Raw genomic sequence first — 16475 nt, 5'->3', positions numbered from 1 at the left:
GGCTCTGCTCAGCGCTCCCTTGTAAGGGCTCCCTTTCGTCCCTCATCCCGCTTTGCTGGGAAGCCAGCAGAACAAGAGGCGCTGCGCAGCTATCGTTCTTCATAGAATCATAGAATCATAGAGTTGGAATAGACCACAAGGGCCATCGAGTCCAACCCCCTGCCAAGCAGGAAACACCATCAGAGCACTCCTGACATATGGTTGTCAAGCCTCTGCTTAAAGACCTCCAAAGAAGGAGACTCCACCACACTCCTTGGCAGCAAATTCCACTGTCGAACAGCTCTTACTGGAAGGGCAGAGAGGAGAAGAACACTCCCAAAAGCCAGATTTGCTTCATTCCAATTCTGCCCTCACTTTCTTCTCTCTCCTCCTTTGATGGACACTCGCTGCCCAATTTTCCAACTCACCCTTTCTCCTGGCTCGCCCTTCAGCCCCAACTGTCCTGGAATGCCAAATCCCGGGCTTCCCTGCAGAGATCAAGGCAAAAATTCACTTTGAAAAAGCCCACTTTGAACCCTTTTCACTGTATCCTGAAATACTCTTGCAGAGTAGCAAGTCCAAAGCTTGCTTGTTTTTCTGTTTTCTAAAATGCAACAGGGGTAACCCGTTTGAAAGAAAAGGGAGCTCAGAGCATTATTTGGGGACAAAACCAGATGTGGCCAGGACAGAGGTTCTGCAGCTTTAATTTCTGCATATGGACACCCGTGACGATGGTAGACCTTTGAGTCTCAAGGTGCTGCTGTTGACTTTCAAAGCATTAAATGCCTTGGGACCAAGTGATTTGAAGGACGGCCTGCGATCATATAAACCAGCCTAGGCTTTAAGATCAGCCTCTGAGGCCCTCCTCACCCACCCACCATCAAGTTCCATCATGCTGGTGGGCAATCAAAACAGGGCTTTTTTGGTGGTGGCTCCAGATCTTTGAAATTACTTCCTAAAAAGAAGCACATGTAGCCCTTTGAAAAGCAAACTTCAGGGCCATTTTAGTTTCTACTGGCGTTTTGAGAAAAGCATTGGTTTTTAAACAGTTTCAAACATCTGACCTTTCTTTTCTTTTATCTTTGCAATTAGATTGCTTTTACTTGTATTTTTAAAGTATTTTTTTGTTTTTTAAAATCTCTTTTGTAAGCTGCCTTTCCCCTGAAAAGCGGTGCATCTATACAGAAAATCTCCTGGAGAACTCGCGTTGTGAGGCAAGTGACAACTGCAGAAAAACAAAAGGCTAACACTTTAAATAAATAATAAATACACTGACCTTCTCCCCCTTTTCTCCTTGGTCCCCTGGGTCTCCTTTTGGACCTGGGGGGCCAACTGGCCCCAAATCCCCCTGTATAAAGTGATGAGAGAGAGAGAGAGAGAGAGAGAGAGAGAGAGAGAGAGAGAGAGAGAGAGAGAATTGCAGCACTTTTCGAACTGTGTCCTGGGGAGTTCTAGAAAGTTTACTGGGGAGTGATGGCCAATGAGCTCTCCTAAAAGGCAATTGGGCCCATTGCTATGTTATCTTTCCTCACAATTGCACAACAGCACAGGAGTGCTGGATGTATTCTAGAGTGCACACCCGGTGCCGGATTTACGTATAAGCTAAACAAGCTATAGCTTAGGGCCCCACTCTCTTGAGTGTCCCCCAAAAAATTAAAGAAAAAAAAAACACCTGGATGTACATTTCCAAAACACAGTGGTACCTCTGGTTGTGAACGGGAGCCATTCTAGAGGCCTGTTTGCAACGTGAAAAGCCCGCAACTTGAAGCGCCGTATCTGTGCAGGTGCGCGGCACAATTTTGTGCTTGTGCGCATGTGTGAAGCGCGATTTAGCACTACTGCACATGCGTGAGTGGCGAAACCTGGAAGTAACCCTTTCTGGTACTTCTGGGTCGCCATGGGACGCAACCTGAAAAAACGTAACATGAAGCCAACGTAACATGAGGTATGACTGTATAAGTTAAAAAACAAATAAAATAAAACCTACATACAGCAACAGTGTTTTGTGTTGTATAGGTCCCTTTGATGTAAGTAATAGGCCCTGCCTGCTAGCCTGCTCCCTAAAATATCACTGGTTTGCTCATTTCTATATCAATTACTTTGATAAAATACATATTTTGTGCAAATGGCTTGAGATACCGTATTTTTCGCACTATAGGACGCACCGGTCCATAGGATGCACCTAGATTTGGGGGGGGGGGAATAAAGGGGAAAAATTTATTTTCCCCCCCCCCGCCAGGCGCGGGGCTGGGGCGGGGGAAGCCCAAGCTTCCCCCTCCCCCAGAACGGGACCCAGAGCCATGCCGAAGCTGCGTGCAGCTTTGGCATTGCTCTGGGAGCTTGCGGGGCTGGGGGAGGAGGAAGCTCTCCGCCAGCCTCCAAACCATGTCGGGAGACAGCGGGATGGCGCGCTGCACCTCTCCCGCTGTCCCCCGAGTTTGCGGGGCTGGCGACGGGGAGGAGCAGGCTTATCCCCCCCCCCCACCCGCCAGCCTTCTAACCAAGTCGGGGGACAGCGGGAAGGGCGCGCTGCGCCTCTGCCGCTGTCTCCCGAGTTTGCGGGGTTGGCGACGGGGAGGAGCAGGCTTCTCCCCCCACCAGACTTCTAACCAAGTCGGGGGACAGCGGGATGGCGGCATTCCACCTCCCCGCTGTCCCCCGAGCTTGTGGGGCTGGCGGTGGGGCTCTCCTGAAGCCTGGAGAGCGAGAGGGGTCGGTGCGCACCGACCCCTCTCGCTCTCCAGGCTTCAGCGAAAGCCTGCATTCGCACCATAGGACGCACACACATTTCCCCTTCATTTTTGGAGGGGGAAAAGTGCGTCCTATAGTGCGAAAAATACGGTACATATTAGGTCCATAAATTACCATATAACATATATTCAACACAAAAAAACAGCGACCATTTGTTGTTGACAAAGGACAGCTGGACATATAAAGGGCCCCATTATCTTCAGTAGCGTAGGGCCTCATCAAACCTAAATTTGGACCTGTGCACACCCCACATCCATCGACAGTAAGGCCTTACAGAGGCAGTCAGGTATATTTGTGTACACCTGAGCGTGAGAACGGGGGGGGGGGGTGAGTGGGATGCTCTAGCTGAGATTCCTGCATTCCAGGGGGTTGGACTAGATGACCCCGGGGTCCCTTCTAACTCTACAATTCTACAATTCTATGCTTTTCTGGCCACTGTTAGGCACGTCCAGCATAGCATCAGCCCCCATGCAATTAGGAGCAACTCTCCCCCCACAAAAATAGGAAAGCTGAGATAGGTAAAGGTAAAGGTAAAGGGACCCCTGACCATTAGGTCCAGTCGTGGCCGACTCTGGGGTTGCGGCGCTCATCTCGCTTTATTGGCCGAGGGAGCCGGTGTACAGCTTCCGGGTCATGTGGCCAGCAGGACTAAACCGCTTCTGGCGAACCAGAGCAGCGCACGGAAACACCGTTTTTACCTTCCTGCCGGAGCGGTACCTATTTATCTACTTGCACTTTGACATGCTTTCAAACTGCTAGGTGGGCAGGAGCAGGGACCGAGCAACGGGAGCTCACCCCGTCGAGGGGATTCGAACCGCCGACCTTCTGATCGGCAAGCCCTAGGCTCTGTGGTTTAACCCACAGCGCCATCCACGTCCTGCTGAGATAGGTACATGCCCACAATATCCCTTGCAGCACGCAAGGGAATCTACAGTTCCTTGGCAGGTGCAATGATGTTGCAGAGCATCCCCTGGAGGTTAAAGATTTGAAAGCCACCCATCTGGAAGTGATTCTTCTCTCTGAATGGTGTGTTATCAGCCTTAGGTGTGAGGATAAGAAGCCAAGAAGATCTGATCCAGGAAAGCTCTTTTAATGGCACAGAAGGCAAACACCCGCCAATGTTCTTAAATCCACAGCTTCCCTGCAAATCCTTGCTGGAAAAATGGTCTTCCTCCCCACAAAATGGACAGATCCTGCATGCCCCTGCCCCACTTACCCTGGCACCTTTCTTGCCTGAAGGTCCCACCACCTGCAGAGAAAGAAACCACAGGTGAGTCTCTCCATCCAATCCTAGCCTTGCTTGCTTGGCAGCGGCAACTTCTGCCCCATTGTGCCATGAGTGTGGTTGAGTCCACCGAACACATTCTCTTGACTTGCTCTTCTTATGCAGAGCTTAGACAAAATTTTATAGACCCACTCCTATGTCAATTTAGCTTCCTACCCGGAGAAAACCAGGTTTTACACTTGCTGAATAATGTCACTAGAGCTAAACCTTCCTTGGTGGCCAAATTTCTTTTTTTAGCTTTTAAGCGTTGCAAGACTATAATTGACTGTATTGATATGGGGCTATCTGTTTAGCCCATTTTAGTGTTGGCTAAGTTCTAAAATCTTCCTGGATGTTTTAACTGTGTATTGACAAATGTACCTTTCTGACTGACGGTCGAATAAAAGGTTGATGATGATGATGACTTCTGCCCCATGTTATTCTGTGCTCCAGGGGCCGCTGCTCGTCCGGGAAAAGGCCAGGAATATCATGACCCCCCCACCCCAATGGCAGGCATGGGAAATCTCATGCTCCTAATGGCATGTATGAAGAAGAGCCATGGCTCAGTAACAGAAAATCTGTTTTGCATGCAGAAGGACCTGGGTTCATATCTGTCAATGTTTCCCTTTTTTAAAGGGAAATTCCCTTATTCTGAATAGGATTCCTCGCAAGAAAAGGGAAAAGTTGACAGCTATGCCTGGGTTCAATCCCCAGGATCTCCAGCTTCGGGCTGGGAACACCCCCTGTCTAAAACCCCAGAGAGCCTCTGTCAGTCAGTCATCTTCTTCTCTTACTCATAGCTGAGTAAGATTGTCTTCCACGAACACGGTCTTAACAGTGAGTCCGTAAGGGACTGTGGAGGCCAATTCTGGATCCACACATCCTTCCACAGTGGGTGTATAGGTTTTCAGGCAGGAGGTGATCATGGTGAGGATTTGCCAGAAGTGCGTGTGAAAAGAATCAAGAGGTCTTTGTGGACCACAAGCTGAACATGAGTCAACAGTGTGATGCAGCAGCAAAAAAATGCTATTCTAGGCCGTTTCAACTGAAGTATAGTGTCTCAATCAAGGGAAGTCATAGTACCACTGTTGTCTTCTTCTTCTTCTTCTTCTTCTTCTTCTTCTTCTTCTTCTTCTTCGGCGATCACTCAGAGCCAAGTAAGATTGTCTTCCATGAATACGGTCTTAACAGTGAGTCCGTAAGGGACTGTGGAGGCCAATTCTGGATCCACACATCCTTCCACAATGGGAACATTGGTTTCCAGGTGGGAGTTGATCATGGTGTGGATTTGCCAAGCATGGCTTCCTCTTAGCATGTTTCTCCCTTGCATCCTGAGTTCGAGCGTCTTCAAAGCCCATGACACCTTTGGTAAAGGCTGTTCTCCAATTTGAGTGCTTGCAGGCAAGTGTTTCCCAGTTGTTGGTGTTTATACTACATTTTTTAAAGATTTGCTTTGAGAGAGTCTTTAAACCTCTTTTGTTGACCACCAGCATTACGCTTTCCATTTTTAAGTTTGGAATAGAGTAGTTGCTTTGGAAGACGATCATCAGGCATCCGCACAACATGACCAGTCCAACGAAGTTGATGTTGAAGAATCATTGCTTCGACACAGGTGATCTTTGCTTCTTCCAGTACACTGGCATTAGTTCACCTGTCTTCCCAAGTGATGTGTAGAATTTTTCGGAGACACCGTTGATGGAATCTTTTGAGGAGTTGGAGATGGCGTTTATAAGTGGTCCAGTCAGTGTAGATAATATGGAGCTGGAGAAACCCAGGTTTGACCTAATATTGAAGGAATGGGATTCTGTGCAGTCAGTTTAAAACTGACTCAACCCCCCCCTTTCTTCTTTCTCCAAGAGAGCACTCTAAAATGCATAAAACTTGAGCTGTTGAGCAAATGCATAACAAGGACACAGCTGTATAAACAAACTCTCTCCTTTATCAGTCACGGCAAGGGATGACCTTGGCTGTACCAGTAGAACAGAGAAGACACGTCTGTGCCTTATCTTATGTCCTGACCACAAAAGATGCACAGACCTAAGTCCAGGAACAATGCCAGAGCGTGTTCTCGGAGATGATGACCTCTTCCTCCAAGATAAGAGTAGGAAGAGGAAGATCCTTTTATGGTCAGAAGTACAGGAAGAAATACCCTTTTATGGTTAAGAATACCAGAGCAAGAACATATGTGATGTCAACCTGCGTACATAGGCTGACGTGGTTGGATTCCTGGGGAAGGAGGGAGAGGGTGCCTGGAGGATGTATATACTGCATGAAACTTCTCATTTCTTTGGACTTGCTGTGGACTCACCACGCAAGTGCCTTCTGCTATCCGGAGAGCAGAATAAACTCTTTCTTGGAATCAACCTCGGTGTCATTTGACTTCCTTCCTCCTGTCCCAGAGCAACGCAGACCCAATCGGTGAACTCCAATAAGGCTACAATATGAGACAGCTTCTGATGATATTGTCACATGCCACTCCAACTGAACTATTATGATTTGGGCTGGAGAAACCTTCCTAATCACCGCAAAAATTTAAAAATGCACTTACACCCATAGCTGGAGCACCAGGAAATCCTTGGATGCCCTGTTAAAGAAGGGGGAAAGTCAGGGTTAGCAGGAAAGTGCATGTTAAGGGTGCAATTCTAGGCCACGCGTATTGGGGTGAAAGCCTGACTGAATTGAGGAGGGAGCCCTATAAGGGAGAACACTACCTTCTGCCATTTCAGAGTTGGGGAAAACTTTTGACTCCACAGGCCAGGATTGTTTTCATGGGCCAAATCTGACAAGTCATAACAGCCCACCTGCCAATCACATGGCATCGTTATGGTGGCCCATGATTGGCAGGGGGTTGTCCTACCCACTTTCTCAAGCTCTCTTGCACAGGGTTCCAAAGCACCTGAAAACCAGCTAACAAGTGGGCACTTAAAATAATCAAGCAGTAGTGATAAGAAATTGAGGTTTCAAGTTTCAAACAAACTCAAAAACAGGGCAGAAACTCAAAATTTCTTATCACTACTGCTTGATTCTCTTAAATAGGGCTATGTTTAAAACTTGTCATTGAGGTTTTCATACCTTCTTTGTAAACTTGAGGAAGCGTTTTCAGCCCTGCTCTTGAGTTTGTTTGGTATCACTTAAAATCATTTAAGGTTTATAATTTCTTTATTTCGTTCTGAGGAAACTGATTAGTTCAGTGAAATGAGTTTTGTAGCCGGCATCTCGTAAAGTCTCTGTTTATTTCTAGGTTGATTTTTTGATTTTTGTTATTTAATGCAATTCTATAGTCGATTACTTCTCGTTTCAGGGATTTTCATGGTAATTCTTTTGTTTTGTGAATTTTTTCGAGATGGGGAAAATACCGTATTTTTTGCTCTATAAGACTCACTTTTGCCCTCCTAAAAAGTAAGGGGAAATGTGTGTGCGTCTTATGGAGCGAATGCAGGCTGCGCAGCTATCCCAGAAGCCATAACAGCAAGAGGGATTGCTGCTTTCGCTGCGCAGCGATCCCTCTTGCTGTTCTGGCTTCTAAGATTCAGAATATTTTTTTTCTTGTTTTCCTCCTCCAAAAACTAGCTGCGTCTTGTGGTCTGGTGCGTCTTATAGAGCGAAAAATACGGTAGCTTCATGGGCCAAATTGGGGCCCCTGGTAAACCATGATTGGCCTGCAGTCCGAAGGTTCCCCAACCCATGTGCCCACAGCCTGAAATGCTATGGCCTACGTCCACAATGAACACCCCAAGTGAGCATCAAACCTCAGTTCTGGCCGCCCAATGACTCTGCACCCCAATATCCTCTCGCCACTGTGATCCAATGGTCTCTCCACGCTGTTTTCACTTACTTGGTCTCCTTTGGGCCCAATGGGACCTGGAAGACCCTAAAAAATAATAATAAGAGAAATTGAAAATGTGTGTGTTTTGGTAGAATTGGTTTATTGTGTAATTTAAATATGTGTTTCTCTATATTTTTTTCCCACTTGTAAACTTTGCTGTTGTTGGAGAAGAGGGTTCCCCCAAAGTGGGGTGGGCCAAAGAGTTGAGAGTCAGGATGAGACCAGGAGCAGAACCTGACAAGTCAAGCTAAGGCGGGACCTGGTGTTCCAGGGGCGGGGCCTGTGGAATCTCATCACTCGTGGGAGGAGCCTGGAAGGTCTGGGGGCGGAGTCTTTAACTGGAGTTGACTGCCTTTTTAGAACCTGGAGCTGGATAGCTCTGTTGGTTAGAGGGTGGTGTTGATAATGCCAAGGTTGCAGGTTTGATTCCCGTGTGGCACAATTGCATATTCCTGCATTGCAGGGGGATAGACTAGATCAGTGTTTCTCAACCTGTGGATCCCCAGATGTTGTTGGACTACAACTCCCATCATTCCTAGCCAGCAGGACCAGTGGTCAGGGATGATGGGAGTTGTAGTCCAACATCATCTGGGGAACCACAGGTTGAGAATTGCTGGACTAGATGATCCTCAGGGTCCCTTCCAACTCTACAATTTTATGATCTGGGTTGGCCTGTTAAGATATGTACTGTTTATGTACTGTATATATCATTCCCATTCTTAATCTGATTGCGGAAAATTTGAAGCATCAGGCAACAGAAAAGTAATTAAATGCATATTTAAAATGCAACCAGTCAAATCAAATGGCGGAAGATGATGATGATGATTGCAGCCCATAATACTGCTGGCAACAGATGGCATCCAAATGACTTGTCATTAAAAATAAAGCGATCCTCACTTGGTGCCTACAACACAGTGAAGGTTGCAGCCGGACATCTCTGAGGAAGACATTTTTTAAACGCAGCATCACTACTGAAAGTGTCCTGTTGCTGTTCAGCACCCATCTCTCCTCTGAAGATGGACATAACTGTCTGATTACCTACAACGATGTGGTTTCTCTGATCAGACTAGCAAAAATAATGAAGGGTGCATTGAATGTTCTGCTTGTATACTTTATGAGCTGATGGCTTGTCCTTGTCTGGAAAAAATGAGGGTTCTTAATTTAGATCATGTTATCTGAACTCTCCTGCCAGTTATAGAAAACTCAGAAATGGGTTGGGGAAGATCATCAAAATATCAGCTTCAGATGAAGAGAGGCTTACCGCAATTCCTTGAAGACCCTTCACCCCTGCCTCTCCACGCTCTCCCTGCAACAGACAGACCACAGATTCTCATTCTATGCTACAAAAACACATACTGTACTTTCCCGTCTATAAGATGAAAGTAGTAGACACCTTACCTTTTCTCCTTTGACCCCATCTTGGCCTTTTTTGCCCTAGATTGAAAAAGAAGATAGCACAAAACACCATTGTCCATAGCAAAGCCCATGCAAGAGGTTAGCTTGCAAACATCTCACACTACACACTTTGCAGGAAAAGGGACTGTGGGATTTTTCCCTCCCCGAGAGGGGCAGGTGTGGGCCGTGCACTCGGAACTCAGGTCTGAGCAATGGTCAGGACTCTCATTCTTGTGCTGGACAAGAACAGTTTTTAGGCCTCGCCGTTCTTTAATACAGTGGTGCCTCGCAAGACGAAAAGAATCCGTTCTGCGATTCTCTTCGTCTTGCGGTTTTTTCGTCTTGCAAAGCAAGCCCATTAGCGGATTAGCGGATTAGCGCTATTAGCGGCTTAGCGGATCAGCTGATAAGCGGCTTAGCGGCTTAGCGGATCAGCTGATAAGCGGCTTAGCGGCTTAGCGGATCAGCTGTTAAGCGGCTTAGTGGCTTAGCGGATCAGCTGTTAAGCGGCTTAGTGGCTTAGCGGATCAGCTGTTAAGCGGCTTAGTGGATCAGCTGATAAGCGGCTTAGCGATCAGCTGTTAAGCGGCTTAGCGACTTAGCGGATCAGCTGTTAAGCGGCTTATCGGCTTAGCGGCTCAGCTGATAATCGGCTTAGTGGCTTAGCGGATCAGTTGATAAGCGGCCTTGCGGCTTAGCGGATCAGCTGTTAAGCGGCTTAGCGGCTTAGCGGATCAGCTGTTAAGCGGCTTAGCGGCTTAGCGGATCAGCTGATAAGCGGCTTAGCGGCTTGGGAAAAGGGGGGGGGAGGAAAAAAAACCTGCAGGAACTCGCAAGACATTTTCGTCTTGCGAAGCAAGCCCATAGGAAATTCGTTTTGCGAAGCACCTCCAAAACGGAAAACCCTTTCGTCTAGCGGGTTTTCCGTCTTGCGAGGCATTCGTCTTGCGGGGCACCACTGTACATAATTGATGTGATGACCATCTTCCAACATGTGAAGGGCGGCCACATAGAAGATGGAGCGAGCTTGTTTTCTCCTGCTCCAGGGAGGAGGATCCAGACCAAAGGATTCAAACAAAAAGAAAGAAGAGTCCAACTAAACATTACGGGGGGAAATTCTGACGGGATGGCGGCTAACAGATTGAGGTTGAACCCTGACAAGACAGAAGTACTGTGGGGGACAGGAGGTGGGCAGGTGTGGAGGACTCCCTGGTCCTGAATGGGGCAACTGTGCCCCTGAAGGACCAGGTGTGCAGCCTGGGAGTCATTCTGGACTCACAGCTGTCCATGGAGGCACAGGTCAAGTCTGTGTCCAGGGAAGCTGTCTGCCAGCTCCATCTGGTGCACAGGATGAGACCCTTCCGGCCCACAGACTGTCTCGCCAGAGTGGTGCATGCTCTAGTTATCGCCCACTTGGACTACTGCAATGCGCTCTACGTGGGGCTACTTTTGAAGGTGACCCAGAAACTACAACTAATCCAGAATGCGGCAGCTAGACTGGTGACTGGGAGCGGCCACTGAGATCACATAGCACCAGTCTTGAATGACCTCCATTGGCTCCCAGTATGTTTTCAAGCACAATTCAGAGTGTTGGTGCTGACCTTTAGAGCCCTAAAAGGCCTTGGTCCTGTATACCTGAAGAAGCGTCTCCATGCCCATCGTTCAGCCTGGACACTGAGGTCCAGCTCCGAGGGCCTTCTGGTGGTTCCCTCCCTACAAGAAGCCAAGTTACAGGGAACCAGGCAGAGGGCCTTCTCGGTGGTGGCACCCGCCCTGTGGAACGCCCTCCCACCAGATGTCAAAGAGAAAAACAACTACCAGACTTTTAGAAGACATCTGAAGGCAGCCCTGTTTAGGGAAGCTTTTAATGTTTGATGCATTACTGTATTGTAATATTGTGTTGGAAACCGCCCAGAGTGGCTGGGGGAACCCAGGCAGATGGGCGGAGTATAAATAATAAATTATTATTATTATTATTATTATTATTATTATTATTATTATTATTATTATTATTATTCGACAGTAGAACCCACTCCCTTGGAAGGTGGCGGACTCTCCTTCATTGGAGGTTTTCAACCAGAGGTTAGATGGCCGCTTGCTTGGAATTCTTTAGCTGTGATTCCTGCACAGCAGGGGGTTGGACTAGATGACCCATGGGGTCCTTTCCATCTAAATATTCTAGCCAAGCCTTGTCCCTGAAATATGAGGTTTTTTTTTGGGGGGGGGGGAGTTATTGTATGGAAGAGCAATCAGTCCTGGGGTCTACCACCACCAGTGGTGCAGCCCAGACACAACCCAGAATGTTGTAATCCAAAATATCTGAAACACACCAAGCTGGCAAAGGCTGCCTTGCTTCAGCCTTTTGTTCGCTTTTTCCATTCCAAAACAGCAGCCACATTGTTACCCTGGCATTCCTACCCTCAAGCCGGTTGGTCCTTCTGCGCCTGGCATGCCTTGTTCACCCTAAGGAGAGAAAAAGGAAGATATTATCTCCAGCAAGTCATTTCTCATTGCAGAGGTCTGAACTAAATAGGGTAATATGAGGTGGATTCGCACCCCTCCCCCTAGTTATTTGAAATAAAATTTAAAAATATTTGGAATTATTTCTTAAAGCATTCAGCCCTCCCCATATGCACCAGAGAAAGAAAGAGAGAAGGTGAGAATTAATTGGGAATATACGATTACAGAGCCAGTGTGGTGTAGTGGTTAAGAGCGGTAGTCTGCTAATCTGGGGAACCGGGTTCGCATCTCCGCTCCTCCACTTGCAGCTGCTGGGTGACCTTGGGCCAGTCACACTTCTGTGAAGTCTCTCAGCCCCACTCACCTCACAGAGTGTTTGTTGTGGGGGAGGAAGGGAAAGGAGAATGTTAGCCGCTTTGAGACTCCTTAAAGGGAGTGAAAGGCGGGATATCAAATCCAAACTCTTCTTCTTCTTCTACAGAAATGTACATAGTACATACGTAGTGCGGAGAAAGTTAATAGACTTAAGTTAAATCAGATCAAAAGGCAATTCACATAAAACCTGATTGCTGTTTGTTCCAATTCAGCACTAGAGATGGGGAAGGGGGAAGGGGGAGGGGGCACATGGAGCTGTGGATTAACCTTTAAATTGACTCACATAGTGTCCATACATAAGAATTGATGCTTTTGAATTCTGGTGCTGGAGGAGACTGCAAGAAGATCAAACCTCTCCATTCTTAAGGAAATCAGCCCTGAGTGCTCACTGGAAGGACAGATCCTGAAGCTGAGGTTCCAAGACTTTGGCCACCTCATGAGAAGAGGTGGGGAAAGATGTTGGGAAAGATGGAGGGAAAGATGTTGGGATGTTGGGAAAGATGGAGGGCACAAGGAGAAGGGGACGACAGAGGACGAGATGATTGGACAGTGTTCTCGAAGGTACAAACATGAGTTTGACCAAACTGTGGGAGGCAGTGGAAGACAGGAGTGCCTGGCGTGCTCTGGTCCATGGGGTCACAAAGAGTCGGACACGACTAAACGACTCAACAACAACAATCTCTGTTTCTGGTTTCCATGTTGGAATACACAGATGGTCTAGAAATTGTTGGCGGAGATCATGGACAACAGTGTCCATACAACACAGTTCAAGAAAATAAAATATCAAAATCAACAACTGCAGACTAAAAGCTCTTCACTCAGGCAGAAAAATACCCTCTCCCCAACCCGCTGCCCAAACACAAGACTCCTGGGAAAGACTCCTGCCTGGAACCCTGGAGAGTTGCTGCCAGCCAGTGTAGTGCAATATTGAGCCGGATGGACCAGTGATCTGACTCATTCTAAAGTAGCATCCTATGTTCAGGGCAAATCCAGCATCTTGAATTGAGCCCAGAAATGAATCGGTGCCCAGGGCATAAATTTCACCACCTAGTCCCTGTTAGCAATCTGGCCACTGAATTCTGCCCCAGCTACAGTTTCTGAACTATCTTCAAGGGCAGCGCAATGTATAGGACATTGCAGCAATCTAACCCAGAGATCAGATTATAAGTGCAACTAATAATTTAGCGGGTGGCACTGTGGGTTAAACCACAGAGCCTAGGACTTGCAGATCAGAAGGTCGGCGGTTCGAATCCCCGCGACAGGGTGAGCTCCCGTTGCTCGGTCCCTGCTCCTGCCAACCTAGCAGTTTGAAAGCACGTCAAAGTGCAAGTAGATAAATAGGTAGCGCTCCAGCAGGAAGGTAAACAGCGTTTCCGTGCGCTGCTCTGGTTCGCCAGAAGCGGCTTAGTCATGCTGGCCACACGACCCGGAAGCTGTACACCGGCTCCCTTGGCCAATAAAGCAAGATGAGCGCCGCAACCCCAGAGTCGGCCACGACTGGACCTAATGGTCAGGGGCCCCTTTACCTTTTTAACCAAGAGGCCCCCTTACAAAAAATGAAGCTGCTACCGCTTCCTGATCTCAGCCACGTTCAGTCAGATTTGACATCATTCAAAACCCACCTTCTGTCCTTGGGATCCGGGAAGGCCTGTCGCTCCCTGAAAAAGAAACAGGAGTGTGGAAGATTTAGCAGCCCAATCCAAGAATTTATATTCTTGCTACTTTGTAAGTTTAGGGGTGTACAACCATAGAGCTGTACTGCTGATAGGCAGAGACTCAGACCATAGAAATATGATTGGTAGAGAGGGCTTTGTGTGATGTCATTTCCCCTCCTCTTTTGATCAGGAAGAATCAATAAGTATTTCCTGTTCCTTCCCTCTCCCTCTCCCTCTCCCTTCCATTGACCAATGATTGGGAAAGACATGCCCTTAACTTGCTCCAGCTCGGACAAATGCCTGAGACTGCTTCTACTGTAAATATAAGCATTTTGCCTGCATAGTTTTTACTGCTACTGTAGCTGAGAACCAGTGCAAGACTATGAGTAAGTAAATCCTACTTTAAACTTACTTTACAGTCTCCTTGTCTGATTCTTTGTTAAGGGGGATAAGAAAAGGGGGAGCCAGATTCCTTTGTAGCTGGGCCTGTTCAAAAGAAGGCTTTACAGCCTAATTTGATGTTTCAATTTGCTGCTAAGAATGGGAATTTAAACTCTGTTCAACTCACCACGGGAGGGGTAGTTTTCTCCTACCTATTAGAACCCACCACACAAAGAGTTCAGCTTAAGTGTTACAAAACAGACACTTTTCCGCATTCCATGAGCTGCCTTGGACCTCTTTGTTTTGGATGAGAAATTTGTTCCAGAGATAAAACCTACCTTGTCTCCTTCTGCTCCTTTTAAACCAGGAGTCCCTGAAAGGCCAAGTCCTACCTCCCCCTGAAAAAGAAGCAGGGAAGCACATTCAGAACACTGGACGTGTGTGGCAGTTGACTTGGTTTGCATTGAGAGACAGATCTACCTAATTTGCACTTCCTGAAACAATATGTGATACTTCTGCAAACCTTCGGCTTCCCTGTTTGGGCTGCATAAGCAACAGCACTCACTGCACGAACTGTTAAGTATAATTGTTTAATCCAATTGTGACGGCTTATAGATTTTAGCAATAAAGATTCATTCTTTCATAATTGTTTAATTGACATTGAAATGGAGAATGCCTGTATGTGTATTGCTAACAATGGGGATTTTCCATGGCAGCATACTAAGAGCTTCCTGAGGTCTAACTGAGTTAACTGGGAATATCTCTGCTCTAACACGTGAGTGTTTAACCTTAGATCACATGATTAAGGTATTCAATTACAAATCACCATCTTGAAGGGAGTTTTATTCTGTTTTGAAGAAAGTTCCGTAAGTAAGGTTTTTGACAATACTTATGGGTCTGGACAGTGTTTTATTCCAAAAGGAGTCTGTCTTTATACATCCAGTTGCTTCAAGCTATGCAATATTAACATCTGCAATAAGAACATCAGAAACAGAGGGGGAATAGAACAGGACACATCCTTCAGAAAGCAGTAAATCTTTGGGGAAGGATCGTAGCTCAGTTGCAGAGTATCTGCTGTGCATGCAGAAGGCCCAAGCTTCAATCCTCAGCATTGCCAGGCAGGACTGGGAGAGAGACCCCAGTCTAAAACCCTGGATAGCTGCTGCCAGTCAGTGTAGGCAGTATTGAGCTGGATGGACCAACGGCCTGGCTCGGTATAAGGCAACTTGCTATGCTCATAAGAACACAGGAATAACCTGCTGAATCAGTCTGACGGCCCATCTAGTCTAGCATCCTGTTCTCGCAGTAACCAACCAGACGCCTGTGGAAAACCAGCAATCAGGATTTGAACACAAGACCCCTCTCCCCTCCTTTGGCATTCAGAAGCACAGCGTAACCATCATGGCTCATAGCCATCAACAGGCCTCTCCATGAATTTAAATCCTCTTCTGAAACCATCCTTCCTTCTAAGGGATTGAGTTCCATAGTTTGCACTGTGTGAAGAAAGACTCTTTTATCTGTTCTAAATCTCCCAACATCCAGCTCCATTGGGTGTTCTGCAAATTCTAGTGTCACGACAAAGGGAGAAAAAGTGTCCCCATCAGTTTATGCTTGTGTCCAACACAGCAGATCTTCCCAGGAAGGTCTCTCCACAGCTTTTCACACTAATGAAAGCAGTACCTTTTCACCTTTTGGTCCAGAAGCTCCAGGAGTACCATCCAGCCCTATCGGGCCAGGTAAGCCAGCTTTTCCCTGTAAATTTAAAAAAAAAATACAAAATAGATTAGGAAAGTGTTATGTACTGAGTTGAATAGGATCCAAAAGGCAGCCCTCTGATTGGTCCTAGAACAATAGGATGCAGAATGCAGCAGTCTGATTGCTCCTAGAACAATAGGGTCCAGAATGCAGCACTCTGATTGGTCCACAGGAGCCACCCAATCCAGCTCCAGGTGGAAATGAATCCACAACCTGATTGGCCGACAGGAGAATCCCGGAATTAGCCAATCATGTGCGGACCATTGTGTAAATAATGTATATAAAGCAGATATTTTGGGGGAACTTCGATTCCTCCTCACCACTATGAGCTGAATAAAGAGCATGAAATCCACTCTCGACTCTGAGTATATTTCAGAAAGATGGGAAGGTTTCCACACCTGTTTCACCAGGCCAAACTCAGAAGCAAACGATTGTCTTTTCCCCCACCTTGCCAGTATTGATGGGAGTTGCAGTCCAGCAATCTCAGGAGAGCACAGGCTCCTCACCTGTGGCTTGGAGCAGGTGGGCAAGAAAAAGCTGTCAGGTGGTTTGCTGCAGATTGGCAAGGCAGCAGAAACAAGAAATCCTGCCCTCAGGTTAGGTTGCTAGAATGCCAGATCTAGTTCAGCATCAT

The 16475-nt window shown here is 47.1% G+C and overlaps 1 protein-coding gene across 1 annotated transcript in view; it reads right to left on the bottom strand.

Annotated features, from left to right (window-relative positions):
- Positions 1–16475, bottom strand: part of LOC114605525 (uncharacterized) — a 231287-nt gene that overhangs the window by 122264 nt on the left and 92548 nt on the right. Inside the window, exons 33-43 of the mRNA XM_077935611.1 lie at positions 15767–15838; positions 14425–14484; positions 13673–13708; positions 11634–11678; positions 9219–9254; positions 9082–9126; positions 7830–7865; positions 6543–6578; positions 3947–3979; positions 1256–1327; positions 408–467 (exon numbers count right to left, since the gene is read on the bottom strand). Coding sequence (XP_077791737.1) covers positions 408–467; positions 1256–1327; positions 3947–3979; positions 6543–6578; positions 7830–7865; positions 9082–9126; positions 9219–9254; positions 11634–11678; positions 13673–13708; positions 14425–14484; positions 15767–15838 — 531 coding nt within the window. The remainder of the gene's footprint in view (positions 1–407; positions 468–1255; positions 1328–3946; positions 3980–6542; positions 6579–7829; positions 7866–9081; positions 9127–9218; positions 9255–11633; positions 11679–13672; positions 13709–14424; positions 14485–15766; positions 15839–16475) is intronic.

This window comes from Podarcis muralis, chromosome 10 (assembly GCF_964188315.1).
Source record: "Podarcis muralis chromosome 10, rPodMur119.hap1.1, whole genome shotgun sequence".
Classification (NCBI taxonomy): domain Eukaryota; kingdom Metazoa; phylum Chordata; class Lepidosauria; order Squamata; family Lacertidae; genus Podarcis; species Podarcis muralis.
The sequence above is the reverse complement of the archived record's forward strand: the minus strand, read 5'-3'. Positions and strand labels throughout refer to the sequence as shown.